Below are 16967 nucleotides of genomic sequence, written 5' to 3'. Positions count from 1 at the left end.
CAATTTCGATTCGAACTTTAAAGAGGGATGTAGTAATCAAATTCAAATCTATTTTAGGTAGGTAACGCTTTTAACAATTCCAATCTTATAAAACTCCTAGATCTTTTGAGATTCATTGAATCTTATCAATGGCATGCTTAATATCGGATTATGCTCTCACTTTTGTGACTGGGATGTCGAGGATCACAAATGAGATGTGAATAACCATCCAAACCTGCTTGACAACCTCGATGTCATTTATCATCTCACATTAATGTGTCAGTTAATCACACGCGCTTCATCAACAATGATAATTTCGAGATGCCCATCATATCTCTTTATAGTCTCTATTAATGTACCATTTAACTACACACTTTCCACTAACGACATATAAAGCATGATGTGCGTTTTCATCGATTAATATACTTTTCACATTTTTCCTAAAGTAACTAGAGTGAGATTTTAAAAAGAAGGTTCTAATACTTTTATATCATTTTACTTATAATGAGACTATGTCCTATCAAATATGTTCGGCTAACGACCCTCTACCATACAAGGGAGCGGTGGGTGAGAACGAACACCTAATGACAATCATTTTACAGGTCGTTTCCTTATAACCCCTTATAGTATGACTTTGTGAATGAGACGTACTATCGATTTGACTGACTTATTTTGTACATATAGTAATTAACTTTTAATAATAGTATACAAAGTATATTTTAAAACCTTTTAAATTATGAGGTTCATATATTAATTATTTAAATTAATCTTTTTAATAAATTAACATCAACCATTTATGAGTTATCTTTATCTTTTAATTAAACAATTAATTAAATTAATTAAATCATTATGGATTAAATAATTATTTACAAGTAATCAATTAATAAAATAATTTAAGTTTAGTCCTAATCCAAAGCCCCCTAATTGCGAAATAGGGCTAGGGTTTATTAGGTTTTAATTGTTCAAATTTAAGGCTTTTCAAATAACAAATAAGGAAACAAGTAAAACCCTAAAATGGAATCCTCAATTTTTGAAAAAGGGTTAAGGGAGGCTAGGTTTGTAAGAACCCTTAGCATATTTTGAAAATTCTAAGGGTGGAGGCTAGGGTTTCAAGAACCCTAGCAAAAATCGAAAATTCCTCCCTTAGGGTTTAATTTCTATAAATCCTAATTTTGATTTATTTAACATTGTGCAAGATTAATTGAAAACCTATGGCTATGATACCACTTATAAGTTTTATACGTTACAAAATTATGTGGCAGAAAAACTTAACCCTAAGTTCATATGTAACCTATTAGATCTAAGTTTTCTCTATTGATTGCAACAAACAATTAAACATCAAGGACCCTATGAGTGCCTTACTATTTTAAAAATTCATAAAGGGTTTTATAGTTTACATACCTCTTAATTATTGTAGTAAATAATCAAACACTTCCTTGCTGAAGAAGCTTCAGAAAACAAATACTATAAATCTCGTGTCTCTGATGGTTTGTACTCTAACCCTAGCAATAGAAGACTTTAGATGAGAGAGGAGAGAGGTTGGATTTCTTTTTTACTCTAAGGATCTTATACAAGGGATGGACGAAAATAATGAACTCATAAGGGGTTTATATATGTGAGTAAGGAGTCTAGGATAAGGTGGGTTTTCTTAGATAACCATTATCCATTTTTCTTGCTCTATAAGGCCTCTTAAAGCTTCCAAGATGTTGTAGGAACCTCCTAAACCACCCCCTCGTGTGGGAATGTTATGGAATCCATCAATGCTCAACTTTTGAACATTATCACATTTAGTCTGTATACTTTCTGATTAATTATTAATTAAATAATAGTATTTCTAATTAATATATTATTCTCATAATATATTAATAAATTATTTATTGCTATTTATTAATCTTATAATAAATCAATAAATCAACCACTCTTTCAAAAAGTAATTATGTTAATTACTATATTTGAGGGCAACCCAAAGGACTCTACTTTTTAATTTAAGTATATACCAATTTAGTTACTGACTTAGACACCTAATCCAACACAACATATGGAGATATCTAAATGATTAGTTCATTATGACCATGAATAATCTGAATACACTAGTACTGGTATCTAAGTCATATTTAAACATCTAATACATTCTCCAGAGTTTTCTCTATATACAGGGTGCGCACACACACACACACACACATATATATATATATATATATATATATATATATATAACATAAAAATGTTGGTATTCGCAAAGTTTATACATATTAAGTTTGTCGAATCTACATAAGTAAGTTCCTTCATTAGCTAAAGCAAGAAAGTCAAGCTGGTGTTATAGGACCTTGTTGTTCTAAGTGATTGGGAATGATATAAAATTAGTATTGGGATATTGGAACAGTATAAGCAATATATAGTAAATGAACTGATATATTGTATATATTATTGTCATTAAATAATCGTTGTGTTCTATATTAACATGTTTAATCATTGAATAACATGGTTATTTTAAATGTCCATAGTCATTCATTGTTGTGGGATTTCATATAGATGAAAATAGCAAGAGATGCTACCAAATTCGTAGGTACTTTATTAGGAAAAATAAGTATTGGACCTGGGCCACATGAAAATCATATTATGGATCATAATCATGAGTGTTGTTTTGATAAAAAGGTTGTATTATTGTATTCTTTGACCTCAGATACATATTTGGGACTTGAGTGTATGAATTGTTGTACTTTGACATGGTTTAATGTTGTTTCGTAAAAGGAAGTTATAAGGGCCATCATTATCATTATCATTATCCTTACAAGTTACAACATGTTTGAAGATATGGTGAATTTGGATTGTATATGCTTTTGATATGCCTGGTCGAGTTATGTAACCCTTTAAGTTCAACCGACAATGTAAAGGGTCACGTTTGATAGTTATCGACTGACTTAGAAGTTCTAACTTAGAAGTTATAACTGATTCCACAACTGGTTGAAACCATGTTGTTTGATTGTATCTCTAACTGACTATCGTGAATAATGAAAAATGACAATATTACCCTTATATTATCTTAAGAAAAAAACATACACACATACTATCTTCCAAGATTTTTTGCACAACAAATAGCATACATTCTATGATCATGGATATGCTATTTTAAAAATAACAACGAAAAGCCAATCAAATTACCATTAAGAGTTCAAAAACCGGTTACTAAAATAAACCAACATAGATAAGGCAAAAGTGATGGCTTTTAAATACAACAGTTAAAGTATGCCAAGACCTAATAAACATTCAAGTTTTACACCACTTCGAACAAGTTTACAACACATGACCAATAAACCCAAACTGTGTATTCGAATTATGAAGATTGAAGATTGAACATGTCATCAATAAGATGTTTTGATGCATTCTCATATTATCTCAAACCATGTTAGCATATGGGTACGATTCTAAACAACCAAATCAAAGTTCTTTGACATGAATTTGACAATTTCTTAATAAGAAAAACATAATAATTTACCTTCAATAGTTGCATGAAAGGGTTTGTTTCAGGAGTTTTGAAGATATAGAACCATAATCTGATTGGTTTTGATGTTGAAATCTTAAATTGCCATCTCAATGGCTACTTTGGCCTCTTTTCCAGGTGTAGAGTTTGATCAAGAATCAGGGGCGGATGCAAGATTACATACGTGTTGCCGAGATGAAATAAGTGTTGCCGATACATGAAAAATAGGTAAAATAAATCAAAATTTTTTCCACTGTGGACAAAATTTTTTTATGTCGCCGGTGCCACACCCAGACCTGTCTAAAACCGCCTCTGTCAAGAATCACACTAATGGTGAAATCCATAATGATCAGTGATGCTTGCAGAAAAACAAATATACATACATTCGCAACGGTTCATCTATTTTCAAACATTCATCTGATTTCAGCCAAGAAATTAACATAAATTCAACATACATAAATTTGTAACAATATCGACTGAAAACCGTGAAGGCTGAGGAAGAAATCACACCTTAGAAAGAAAAAAGACGACGGAGGAATGAGGAAGAGGCTGTAGAGGTGATAGTTGTACAAGCTACATGTTCTTCAATTTCTTTCTCTCTGTTCTGACGATGGGCAGGGCAAAACGACGATAAATATTGGTGTTCTAGTCCTTGTCATTTCTCTTGTGGACCGAATTAAAAGAAAGTAACGGACCAAGTCCCAAATTCAAACCGAGTCCCATTTTTAGTTGGAGTTAGTTAGAAGCCAAATCAAAGTGTTTCATGGGTAAATGCAAATACTTTGACAAAACGTAGCAAGCAAGTTTCATGGGCAAATGCAAATACTTTGACAAAATGTAGCAAGAAAAGATATATGCAGTTTATATCTGACATTCAATAAATATAAAGATACTTGATAATATACATTTATATTATGATATGCATCTAGATCAACACTATTAATAACAATTTATGAAGCCAGCTTGAGGAGGCATCCAAAAGAGTAAACACCGCTTGACTATTCCCGATTTCACTCACATAAGTGGGAACAGAAGAGGAAGAAACTAGAAAGTGATGGAATCGAATTCGACAAAACGACAGCGTTTAGGCGATGCTTATGATTTTGATCGCTGACGTGGACCAATGAGATACGAGTTGTCACGTGGCCCAGCGCGGGCCTGAAATTCGATTACCGTGGGTCCTATCTTTTTCTCATCCCTTCCCTTCTGCTTTCTTTAGATTTCTTAGTCAATCTTCAGCGGCAACTTTTGATTAGCTGCCGGCGATCGGGATTCATATCGCCGTTTAAGATACGTAATAGATTCAGAGATGGAGGAAGGATCGATGGGAGCTTTGGTGCCGGCGGTGAAGTCCGAAGGAAACACAGGGTCATCCCATGCTTTACAGTCGGGGTCCGGCGAAAGGAACACCGTCGAAGGAGGAAGAGGATCGGAAACGACGGATAGGGAGTTTTTATGTCCGATTTGTATGCAGATAATAAAGGACGCGTTTCTGACGTCTTGTGGACATAGCTTCTGCTACATGTGTATCATCACTCATCTTGACAATAAGAACGATTGCCCTAGTTGCGCTTCTTCACTCACCACCAACCAGCTCTTCCCTAATTTCCTACTCAATAAGGTTTTTATCTATATATCCGTACAATTTTTCTCGTTTTCGGGTTTTCTTGTTATAGTGAATTGTTAGGTAACGAATAATTAACACGAATTAATTGTGAAAGGAACGATCCATGGCGTGGACTACCTAGAAACCTAAAAGCCAATCATGAGAAATAATTCTGATATTTCTTTTGAATTTTTATTGGTAACCGAACCTTCAAGTGGATCTGATGAGTTCTAGATAGTTCAATCGCAGTAATATCAATATATGATAGAAGGGAGGCTATTTGCCCTTCTTTGTGTTCGTATCTTCTGCAGTGTGGGTGCTTAATTAGCGTACTGATTTGTTCTTTCTACACTTTCTTGGCCATGCCATAAAAGTCAAAAACCTGACTCTCTTAGTGGTATCTTATGGACTACGTATATGAGCATAGTGAGGGTTTTCAAACGTACTTGGTAATTGGTAGTATCCTAAATTATCTGCATCTTTTCTACTAACCGATTCTTTATTCCAACGTGGTTTGTACCTTGAAATAATTTAATTCACAATGCAGCTTATTGTTAAAGGTTTCTCTGTACCAAATGTAGCTTTTGAAGAAGACTTCTGCATCCCAAGCATCAAAAACTGCCTCCCCATTGGAACAATTTCGCCAGGCATTACTCCAGGTAAGTGTTCATTTAGTAGTATAATCACTATTTTTGCTTACTATTAACTAAATTCCATTAAACCAAACTTGTATATGAAATTGTTCAACTGTTATTGTGACACTCTTTTGTGGTCATTAGACAGGGTTATGAAGTATCAGTAAAGGAACTTGATACACTGCTGTCACTTCTTTCTGAGAAGAAAAGAAAACTGGAGCAAGAAGAAGCTGAGAAAAACATGCAAAATCTTGTTGAGTTCCTCCAGTGCTTAAGGAAAAAGAAAATTGACGAACTTTCTGAGGTTTGTATAATTGTGTCATTAATTTCTATTTCTTTATTAAACATCATATGATCGATCACATTAATGGATCGAAGTATTTTTCAGGTGCAAAATGATGTGAAGTATATCAAAGAGGATATTAGCTTGGTGGAGAGACATAGAATCGAATTATATAGAGCTAGAGATAGGTATTCAATGAAAATGCCAATACATAGTGGTGAATTAACAGGTTCAAAATCATGGTCTTCTTTTTCAATAAATAGAGACAATCTTTTAGTTCCTTCTGGGAAATCACAAGGTATCCAGATGAAAGAAGCTTCCAGTGGATTGAGTTCACAACATACAACAAGTCAATCAAGTCTTGCTGTTACACGAAAAAAACGTGTTCAATCTCAGGTCAGTTTCACTCTACATTTTTATATTTCTAAAGATCATTTCCAACTTTTTTGGTGAAATTGTTTAAATCATTTCATGCTTTTCAATTTGCAGTTTAATGACTTACAACAATGTTACTTGCAAAAAAGAAGACAAGTAGCAAACCCGTTACAGAATCTTGATAAAATGGATGCTGATTCTTCACAAAGAGAAGGTTATAGTTCAGGCCTATCAGATTTTCAATCTGTACTTTCTACTTTTACACAATACAGGTATCTATCAATGATTATTTCCATCTTTTTGTAGAAACCTTTTCAAGTATTAATAACTTTTTCCTTTTTTCTTTTCAAAAAAAGTCGATTAAGGGTGATTGCAGAACTCAGGCATGGTGAGCACTTTCACTCAGCCAACATTGTATCCAGGTATGATCTCATTTCATTGGTAAAAAATAAATCACAATTTACAATTTACAAGTTTCGGGTTATATCTTATTTTTATTATTATCTGTAGAAAAAAATAAAAAAATAAAAGTAGGTTGTTATTATGTGGTTTACTACAGCATTGAGTTTGATCGTGATGATGAATTGTTTGCTACTGCTGGAGTTTCAAGGCGAATAAAGATTTTTGACTTTTCAACAGTGAGTTTTTGTTTTTTTTTTTTGGTTAATTTTTAATTCTGTTCAATAGTTAATAATAATAATGGTTTGAAATGGGACCCACCCACAGATTGTGAATGAACCTCCAGAAGTACATTGCCCTGTTGTGGAGATGCCAACAAGATCAAAACTTAGTTGCTTAAGTTGGAACAAGCATACAAAGAATCATATAGCTAGTAGTGATTATGAAGGAATAGTAACTATCTGGGATGTGAACACACGACAGGTAATTTGAATTTTGATGTTGTTTAATGTTTATTTACAATCCTACCCCTCTAAAATTATTCAATTAGTTTTATTAATTTGTCATATTCAGAGTGTGATGGAGTACGAAGAACACGAAAAGCGTGTCTGGAGTGTTGATTTCTCAAAGATGGATTCATCAATGCTTGTATCCGGTAGTGATGACTGTAAGGTACTACTATTTACAATCCTACCCTTCTAAAATTTACAGTAATGAAATGGTTGAAATCTAAAGTAGGTGGCAATTTTGTCATAGGTAAAAATTTGGTGCACAAAGCAAGAATCAAGCGCAATCAACATCGATATGAAAGCAAACATATGCTGTGTAAAGTACAACCCGGGGTCCAGCAATCACATTGCGGTATTTTTTTTATTAAAAAAAAAACTAAAATAAATATCGTCTTTTCATTTAACATTTTATTTAAAAAAAAATAATTGGAATCCAATCGAAAATTTCAGGTGGGGTCGGCAGACCATCATATCCATTACTATGATTTAAGGAACACAAGCCACCCTCTTCATATCTTCCGTGGCCACCAAAAAACAGTTTCATATGTAAAGTTTCTGTCAAATGCTGAGCTGGCATCTGCATCAACCGACAGTACTTTACGCTTATGGGACGTGACACGAAATATTCCCGTAAGTTGCTTTTTTAATTCGTTTTTTTATCTAATTGATTATTTATTTATTTTTTAAATTCAGGTTCGGACGTTGAGAGGTCACACAAATGAGAAAAACTTTGTGGGTCTTTCTGTAAACAATGACTTTCTGGCTTGTGGGAGTGAAACTAATGAAGTATATGCGTATCATAAGGTAATTAAAGAAACAGTTACATGTATTATGATTTTTTTTTTTTGTTATTAGAATGGAAATTAATAATGGAAGTTTTATGGGGTTGTTTTAGGCAATATCAAAGCCGCTGACGTGGCATAGATTTGGGGCACCTAATGTGGAGGATAGTGATGAGGATGGAGGGTCTTATTTTATCAGTGCTGTATGTTGGAAGAATGATAGTCCAACCATGTTGGCTGCTAATAGTCTGGGTACTATAAAAGTTTTGGTGCTTGCACCCTAGATGGATCTTGACCGTTGATCTAACTCTCTTTATATATTATTGTGTTGCTTGTATTTGTAAATACTAAATGCTACGGATAAGTTTATATCTATCTATAGGAAGAGAATATGTGGTTTTTGTAATTTTAGTTTGTAGGAAAACCATTTTGATTGTAATTTAAGCAGGAATTTTGTTTTCAGTTGTGTAATCATATAAACTTTTTATAAGATATAGTAATGTCATTAAGTAATCTGTTCAACAGTTGCATATCTAATTATTTGAAAGCATATATGTATGTTATAAGCTGTTTACAAAAAATTTATCTTTGTGTCTTTTTAAAAATTTTATGGTTGCCAATCGTAACATGATGGTTGATATTACTGTCAAATCATTATAAAAAAGACGAGAAACGAACATATATGAAGGTTTTGTTTTATTGGTAACTTTACGATAAATAAATGCTAAAATAACATCATTTTTTTTATTAATATTGTTACAATGTTTGATCCATTGTTTAGCACTTGACATTAGCTTCTGCTGCTGCTTTCATGGCTTCAAACCTTGGTTCCTTGGCCTGAAACTTCATGCCAGCATATAGCTTCATGTAATCATCAAACACAAACCCTGGATAAACCCTTTCTTCTTTCTCCACCAACAGTGCTTTTGCTGGATAAATCACAGCATCGTTCCCAGGGTTGTAGAAAGATGCAATCGACATTCTTGTTCCATCTGTTTGAGCCATAACTCTGTGCATCACGCTCTTGTATCTTCCATTGGTAATCACCTGTACGTGATCCATGCACATGCACATACATAAACCCACTTAATATATTCATATTAATGAATTAATATTAATACCGACTGTATATATATGTATGGTCTTACCTCAATCTGGTCTCCAAGGTTGATGACAATGGAATGTCGCATGGGTGGAACATCAATCCATTCACCATCCTTGAGCAGCTGAAGTCCACTGACTTTATCATCTTGAAACAGCAAAATAATGCCACCAGCATCCGTATGTGCTCTAAGTCCCTTGATCAAATCTGGGGTAGGACATGGTGGGTAGTTGCTAACTTTGGTTCCAAAATTCGGACCTTTTGACCCATGAAATGCTTTCTTTAGGTACCCTTTCTCCAATCCAATATTCTCACACAACAAGTCCAAAACTTCCTCAGCCAACTTTTCTAGTTTACCAGCAAAATCCTTCATTAAATTCCTGCATAATATTTCATCCCACATAATTAATGGAAAGAGATCAATTTACCGAAGAACGATATATATATATATATATATATATATATATATATATATATATATATATATATATATATATATATATATATATATATATATATATATATATATATATATATATATATATATATATGAATGTATATATATGTTTTCTTGTTTACCTGTATTCATCCTCAAGATCAGGGATTTGAGAGATATTGGAGGTGGGGAGATGTCGCAGGAAGAAAGTGCTCTCCCAGTCCATGTTGTTAACTTCTGTCTTAACACCTTCTAACTCCTTTTCTGCCACCATTTCTTTGAACCTTTCCTCCATCGATTTCTTGTAGTGGTCTTTTGTCATTCTTTCCACAGTGTCGAGTAGTTCATGTGAAATCCCATGGTTCACTAACTACACATACATATATATATATATATACATACCATTCAATCCATATTAATTGCACTATATATATGTTTGATGGTAATTAATTCATACGTAGATATATATATATATACCTCAAAGAATCCCCAGTTCTCGCAAGCATCCTTAATCTTCTCCATGGTGGCTCCTCTTTCGTCACCATTCAGCTTCTCCAAGTTGATCAAAGGGAAGTTCTCCATCTCTTTGTTAATTTATAGAGTGTTCGTTTGATTATTTTGTATGAAGAATATGTAGAATGCATGATTGGCTTCATACTATTTATAGGAAATTCCGCAATCTTTCAAGATAAATTAGACATGTTTTTGCAAAGTGGTAAAGATTGGAAAGGAAGAAAAGCTCGACCCTTGACTAATGACTCATCTGGGGCCTGCCTGACGTGACCAAAGCTTCTTGATGCTATAGGGCAATCCTTTTACTAAATTTAAATACACATTTTATAATAAAGTTTTTGTCTCAGCGTATATGATCACACCGTTAACGTTAAGTTGGGTAGAAATAACTAATAATAAGGACCCACTTTGGCGGCTAAACAGTAAAGCATGGCTGCTAATGCGTTCAGTTTTGTCTGTTCCTCTCCCTCAAAAACATGCAATTTATTTTATTATTATTATTTTTTTAGTTTGTTTCAAAATAAATACAACGAGTGCTAAACAGTTTGTCCAACTATAAAGCAAACCTAACCAAATAAAAACGTTAAATACATAAGGTAGAAGTTGGAGTAATAACATACATACAAAGCTTTTAATTTCTATCGATATGAGATTTATTTCCATACCCACCTCACTTGCTAACTATTATTCTCAAATATCCATATCGATATTTCATTCGCATATACTCCATTTTGGACATACAATATATCGTTTCGAAGCTCTCACAGAGAAGAACACAAACCCACTTATAGTTAATTACATATACAATATATGTATATATTTATATCTGTCCAAAGTTAGTAAAAATATAAATATTTATACTAAAATTTCCAACATGAATTTACGTGTTTACCGAATGAATCTTTAAATTGCTCAAACACAAGTCAGAAGACGTGGAATGCATACTTGTATGAACAAGTTTGATCTCGAACAGGACAAAGGTTGGGATAAAGATCCTGCCTCCCTTAGGTCTAGTAACATTGCTCATTGCAAAACCTAAATGGTTTCTCAGAACTGTAAGTATACGACCTTATGCAAGAAACTGGACGTAGATAATAAAACCTGCTACCAATGTGCATGTGATGTTTGTTTTAAAATAATAGTTGTTGAAAATTCATACTCAACCATCAATTTAGTTCAGCCTTTGATATTTTCAAAAAATTTTAATCATACTCACACTCGTGCAAGGGAAAACATAAGTTATATGCACAAATAATGATAATCATCTAGAAACACATTACTACCTTTGACTGTACACGAATGTTTATCTCCACAAAGCATCCATTGATTTCTTAATGGTAAACAACCTTTTGTCTTATATCCCTTTGTTTTGACATATAAAACATGAGTCATGGATCAATCATATTCATATAAGCTCACCATGGTTTCTTGATCTGTGAATGAACAAGATCAACATAGTCATCAAGGTATGGTCACACCCTCAGATGTATTCACCCCAAAATGGTATGACACTCCAACAATTAGAGGAAAGAATCTCACAAGTATCCATACGTTATTGTATGTGAATGTTTAGCACTTATCATTCCTGATACCAACATTGTCTACACATTACCATTAAATTGGGCAAAATACACGAACGAGAAAACATTCTTTTCCTTTTTTTTCTTAGACCTTTTTGAATGGTCATATATAATCTTTTTCTCATCTTCATCATTCGTTATATTATCATATGTATAATCTTTTTTCATCATCTTAACTCAGTTTGTGCTTATATGTAAACAAAGCTTCAATTCACACTTCATGGACTTCAAATAATTCATGGTGCCGTTTTTATTGTTGTTATAGAAAGGTAAAAGTGTTTATACCTTTAATGACCTTTTTATGTTTTGATCAAAATTTATTTATCTAAATATAAATAGAGGCCACACTATAAATAAGTGATATCCTTAAGAGCTCAAGTTCACAGAATGAAGTCGTTTTATATATAAAAGTTCAAATAAGAACCACTAAAAATTAACAACCATTTTTATTCCTTAAAACAAAAAATTAACGTTAGGATGGCAGTGTTTGTAAATATTGCTCAAAATTGTATAGCTTAAATCATTCAAATTGACATGTGAATACTCATGGTGACAATTTTGTAATATTGCTTAAAATTTAAGGCGTTATTTTCATCATATGCCAGATTCGTTGAAATATCATCCCAATAGTTAAATCATTAACCTAAATTCTCTTTTTATCTATTATCGATGAATCTGATTTTACCTCTATTACAACGATGTTTTTTGTTGCGGGTTGTGTTGTAATGTCGTCGTCATATGTGTCGCATAATGCTTGTCAAGGATTTTAACCGCCACCACTGATGATCACAACACTAACGACGACCGACGAGGCCATATCCACGAGTGCCAGCAGCCGGGATAGCCAGATCTACAAGATCCGGTGAGCGACAGAGTTACATCTAGGAGATTTGACGATGTCGTTACAACCTCTGTGCCTAACTTGATTCACATTATGTCACTCATCTTCTTCACAACAAGTTTCCTATAATGAGGCTTTGATAAGTATTTTTTATCTTCATATAATTATTTACATAGTTATTTATGGTGTTTGCATCTTACTCCATCTTTGCTACTGATTTCGTGTTAAAGGTTCAATAAAAATTAAAATCGAAAACAATTTCATGATGCACACAAGGTGTTTGATGATTTGCCTGAATGAAAATTTTAAGCTATAAATAGCATATTTTGTACATTAAGTTGTGAATAATGTATAGTGTAACGCCCGCAGATCCGGGATAGTCAATTTAGAGACAATGAGCGTCAAAAATGAGTTTTTGACAAAAGATTATTTAGAATAAATAATCTTAACCAAGTTGTAGAATATGTTTGAAGGGTTCCATACATATAAAGAACGCCGAAATCCTAGATATAATGAAGAAATTATGGCCCGTCAAAGTTTTGCAACGGAACCGGCACGACACCGGGAAGCATAAATAGTGAATTTACAATAAAACGATATTTAGCCTTAGCGATCTAAACAAAAGTCGACAAATACGTTAAACCTAGTGCGTCCATAAAAAGAACGCCGAAATTTGATTTCGTATGAGGAAGTTATGATTTTTCGAAGTTTCGGCTTAGCAGTGTACAACCTGGAGTTCGAATATTAGATCAAGCGGTATTTAGCCAACACAACCTAAATGAGAATCGAAGATCTCGTTAATAGTAGCGAAACGGTAAAAAGACAGATAAAAACGGACGTCGAATGAAGAAGTTATGGATTTTTAACGGACCAATCTGTCCCGGTCTGTTAAAAATATAAAATTTAAAAGATACGAATTTTTGAAGAACTTCGAAAGCGAAGCTCGTATGTAAAAGTTACGAATGTTTAAAGTCGGAGTATGAATTTGCGAAGCCTGATGCGAACTTGATGACGTGGCCGAATCCCAGCCGTCCCTTGTTGCCCATGCTTCGCTTCGGATGGGTGACACGTTGCATTTTGGACGCCCAACGTAAGCTTCGGATGCCCGGTGTACTGTGTACGCCTCGAATACGAGCCTCGCACACCCAACGTTTTACCTTACCTCGGTCCACAAGCAGACACATCGCCCCAACCTTCTTCCGACGCATGCCTCGTACGAAACCACCTTACGCCCAACGTAGGGCCTCGGTACGCCTAATGTAGACTGAGGTCTCGCGCCTATAAAAGGGGGTCGAGGCTACCATCTTTTTCACACCAAAAATCTTCTCTTTCTCTTACTAGTTTCTCTTTCTATGGTTTCTAACCCCCCACCCCCCTAAAGCCTAGGTGAACCCCCTAGCACCTGATGGAAGCCCAGAGGCTTCCAGAGTCAAGAGAAAATGGGTCTTTCGGTTCGGAAACGCTGTTCCAAGCGAAGTCGGGTTTTCAATAAAATCCACTGTAAGTGAGCTACGCTTACAATATTTTTAATATAACTTTTATTTAATTAGAGTAACGTTATTAGGAACTTATAATAAATACTTGGGCTATTATTATGGGTTATATAAGTATTGTTTAACACTTATATAATAGTAATAATAGCCAGACTATTAATTAGTCTCGGTGAATATTAGGCTAAACTCTAGTAGTAATGATATTAAGTTTTGTCCGAGGAAAATTGTGTCGAGAGTAACGAAGTGCTGTTCGAGTGCCGAGTCACCACCTTCTCAAGTGAGTGCATAGTCCCTTTCATGAACATGATTTTAATACAAGTATTGATTGAAGTATTATTTATATGTTTATGTGCGAGTTAATTGATGTTGCTTGAAATACGTGTTAAAGAGCATACCTGATTATATATGACGATTTAGGATAAAGAGTAAACCTAAATTAATTATGAGGAATATCGGGTAGTATTTTCTTACGGGTTAGAGTGAGTTACACTCAAAGAATAGAGCTTTAGTATATCTCATTGATCCGGGAGCATGGAATAGACATAGTTATTGTCTCTAGTTCGATAGTATGGATTGGACATAGTCAACTGTCATTAATCTGGGAGTATGGATTAAGACATAATCAGTAGTCCTTAGTCTGGGAGTATCTATTAAGACATAGTCAGTCGTCCTCAGTCCGGGAGTATAGATGGGACATAGTTATTCGTCGTTAATCGGGGAGAATGGAGTTACACATAAACACTTGTCCCTAATACGAGAGTATGGAATGGGCACAATTATTGATCCGAGAGCATGGATTAAATCTGAGAGTATGGATTATGTAGGAGGTAAAATTTAAGGTCTGAGGGTATGGATAGTGTCGTTAAGAGGATCAACAGGGTGGGGTAGAGTTGCTTATATATATATATATATATATATATATATATATATATATTTATATATGATATAACATTGTGGGATTGAAATCCCTATGTACTCACCAGGTTTCCCAACCTGACCCAATCAGTTTATTTATATCACATGTGTTGATATCAAGTCAAACATTACACTGAGAGATTAAGGAGATATGAATCACTAGTGATAACGAATGTAAGTTCTGTTTATGCTTATGTTTTTGTATTGACGGTGACATCCCAAAAGTTTTAAAATGAATAAAAATACTTTTCTTTGGAAATGTATTGATAACGTATTTATCATGTTTTACTAGGAAAAAATTCCGCAACATTTTTATTAAAAGAGGTACTTTGATTTTTATTAAACATAAAAAAAAATCAGTCTTTTCTATCCGTGGAAATGGGGATATCACAGTTAGTATTAGAACATTAGTTTAAGCGAACTAGGAATATGAATTTATTTCTAGACTTAAACTTAGAATGCTAAGCAAGGATTGTGTCTAATAAATATTTAGGTAAAGCACCTAAATAGACACAAGCACTAGCTAATTTAGGGAAAATGTCTAACATGCTTTTATGTGCTAAACGATTTATGATATGCATTGTAGGATCGAATCTATGATATGTTGCCGACCGGATCTGGAAACTTTATGTGTTCAGATTTCTAAACGTTTAATTACAGTATTAGAACAAGCATATAACTTTTCAGAGTGATAAGGAGATTTACACGTCAATCATAAATAAAATATTTCTTATCTAAATTCTTGTCGCTACACACCGAACGTTTAAATTGGTGAATAGATCGAAATGGCAAGAACCCGCAGTGAAGCCAGGAACGTGAATGGAAATAGGAATCAACCACCAGTGATTGAGCAAATACCTGTTGTAGTAGCCGCTCCTGAGCCAATCACAATGGCCAGAGTGAAAGCGTTGATCCAGATGATGTTGGATCATCAAATAGAGGAAACAAGACGTTTAGTTCAACAAAATCGAGAGGAACTTATGATATCTATTGAACAGCCCGAGTTGAACGCAGGGCAATCTGAGGAGGGGAACTACAGCAGGCCCGTTGGTTAAGCTGATCCGCCAGTGATTAGGAGGAACAATCAAGATGACGGAGTTAAGAGGAATTGTGACATCCCTAAATTTCTTAGCCAGAAAAAACCGATTTGTTTATGCTTTGTTTTATAAATCAGAGTAATCGTTTAAAGAAAACGGTTGTGGAATTTGTTCCCAAAACAAGATATGATAAAAACTTATCAAAACATTTCTCAAAGAGAATGTATTTTCATTAAATAATAAAACCTCGGGATGTCATGTTCCGATAAAGACACATAAGCATAAACAAAACATACATTCATTTACTCTAGTGATTTACATCTCCTTTAATCTCTCAGTGCAAAGCAGCTTCGTAACGATACCTTTGGTACAATTAAACTGAGTGGGTCAGGCTTGGAGCCTGGTGAGCATATAGGGTTTTCAACCCACAATAATATAATTATTATATTCAATCATCAAACAATCAACCCAATTACCCATCCCCATTATCTTCTTTTAATCTTCCCTAAAGATATTATCCTAAGGGTCATCTCCTATATCATATTTACCTCTCATCTCCTTACATCTTATATCCTTATATGCTTGTTCCTAAGAACTTTTCCTAAGGATCATCGCCTACATCGCATAGACAATACTAATTCGTGGATCACTCCCTCAATATGTGTCTAGTAAGGGTTAGGGTATCATCGCATGATTACGCAGCCACAACATCGCCTGGACTCGTAAATCATAATAAGGGTTAGACTATCATCGAATGAATACGTAGCCACAACATCGCCTGGACTCATAATTCATAGTAAGGTTTAGTCTATCATCGCATGAATACGTAGCCACAACATCGCCTAGACTCGTAATTCATAGTAAGGGTTAGAGTATCATCGCATTAATAAGTAGCCACAACATCGCCTGGACTCGTAATTCATCACCTACAGGTTGTGAGCCTGCTGGTGTTTCCACGGGGTCATCTAGAATAGTCCGTGGTCGCCATCTATACTCTGGTA

The 16967-nt window shown here is 34.1% G+C and overlaps 2 protein-coding genes across 3 annotated transcripts; one reads left to right on the top strand and one right to left on the bottom strand.

The window, feature by feature from the left end:
• The first annotated feature begins 4667 nt into the window (after positions 1-4667).
• On the top strand, positions 4668-8564 carry LOC145046955 (E3 ubiquitin-protein ligase COP1-like). 2 transcript variants are annotated; one of them, XM_078995213.1, is made up of 14 exons: positions 4668-5081; positions 5648-5725; positions 5850-6005; positions 6090-6172; positions 6248-6380; positions 6474-6631; positions 6716-6781; positions 6919-6997; positions 7086-7241; positions 7332-7430; positions 7515-7619; positions 7718-7897; positions 7961-8071; positions 8163-8564. In XM_078995213.1, the coding sequence occupies exons 1-14, from the start codon at positions 4770-4772 to the stop codon at positions 8331-8333; spliced, it is 1887 nt and encodes a 628-aa protein (XP_078851339.1). In that variant the 5' UTR covers positions 4668-4769; the 3' UTR covers positions 8334-8564. The 2 variants fall into 2 exon arrangements, with proteins under 2 accessions (XP_078851339.1, XP_078851338.1); XM_078995212.1 differs by having other exon boundaries at positions 6090-6380.
• A 207-nt stretch (positions 8565-8771) lies between these two features.
• Positions 8772-10357, bottom strand: LOC145046957 (1-aminocyclopropane-1-carboxylate oxidase 3-like). Its single transcript, XM_078995214.1, has 4 exons — positions 10065-10357; positions 9731-9957; positions 9198-9531; positions 8772-9096 (listed from the first exon to the last, which is right to left on the bottom strand). The coding sequence occupies exons 1-4, from the start codon at positions 10167-10169 to the stop codon at positions 8827-8829; spliced, it is 936 nt and encodes a 311-aa protein (XP_078851340.1). The 5' UTR covers positions 10170-10357; the 3' UTR covers positions 8772-8826.
• Between the last annotated feature and the right edge of the window lie 6610 nt (positions 10358-16967).

The sequence above is a fragment of the Lactuca saligna genome, chromosome 5 (genome assembly GCF_052625555.1).
Source record: "Lactuca saligna cultivar CGN05327 chromosome 5, ASM5262555v1, whole genome shotgun sequence".
NCBI lineage: Eukaryota > Viridiplantae > Streptophyta > Magnoliopsida > Asterales > Asteraceae > Lactuca > Lactuca saligna.
This window is presented reverse-complemented; position numbering and strand designations above follow the sequence as displayed.

Excerpts from the sequence above, each read along its gene's own strand:
- LOC145046955 (XM_078995212.1), top strand. The coding sequence starts at position 4,770 with ATGGAGGAAGGATCGATGGGAGCTTTGGTGCCGGCGGTGAAGTCCGAA. Across the intron at positions 7,620-7,717 it reads GGTCCAGCAATCACATTGCG|GTGGGGTCGGCAGACCATCA; the intron begins GTATTTTTTTTA and ends CGAAAATTTCAG. Across the intron at positions 8,072-8,162 it reads AAGTATATGCGTATCATAAG|GCAATATCAAAGCCGCTGAC; the intron begins GTAATTAAAGAA and ends GGGTTGTTTTAG.
- LOC145046957 (XM_078995214.1), bottom strand. The coding sequence starts at position 10,169 with ATGGAGAACTTCCCTTTGATCAACTTGGAGAAGCTGAATGGTGACGAA. Across the intron at positions 9,958-10,064 it reads AGAACTGGGGATTCTTTGAG|TTAGTGAACCATGGGATTTC; the intron begins GTATATATATAT and ends ATGTATGTGTAG. Across the intron at positions 9,532-9,730 it reads GATCTTGAGGATGAATACAG|GAATTTAATGAAGGATTTTG; the intron begins GTAAACAAGAAA and ends AATATTATGCAG.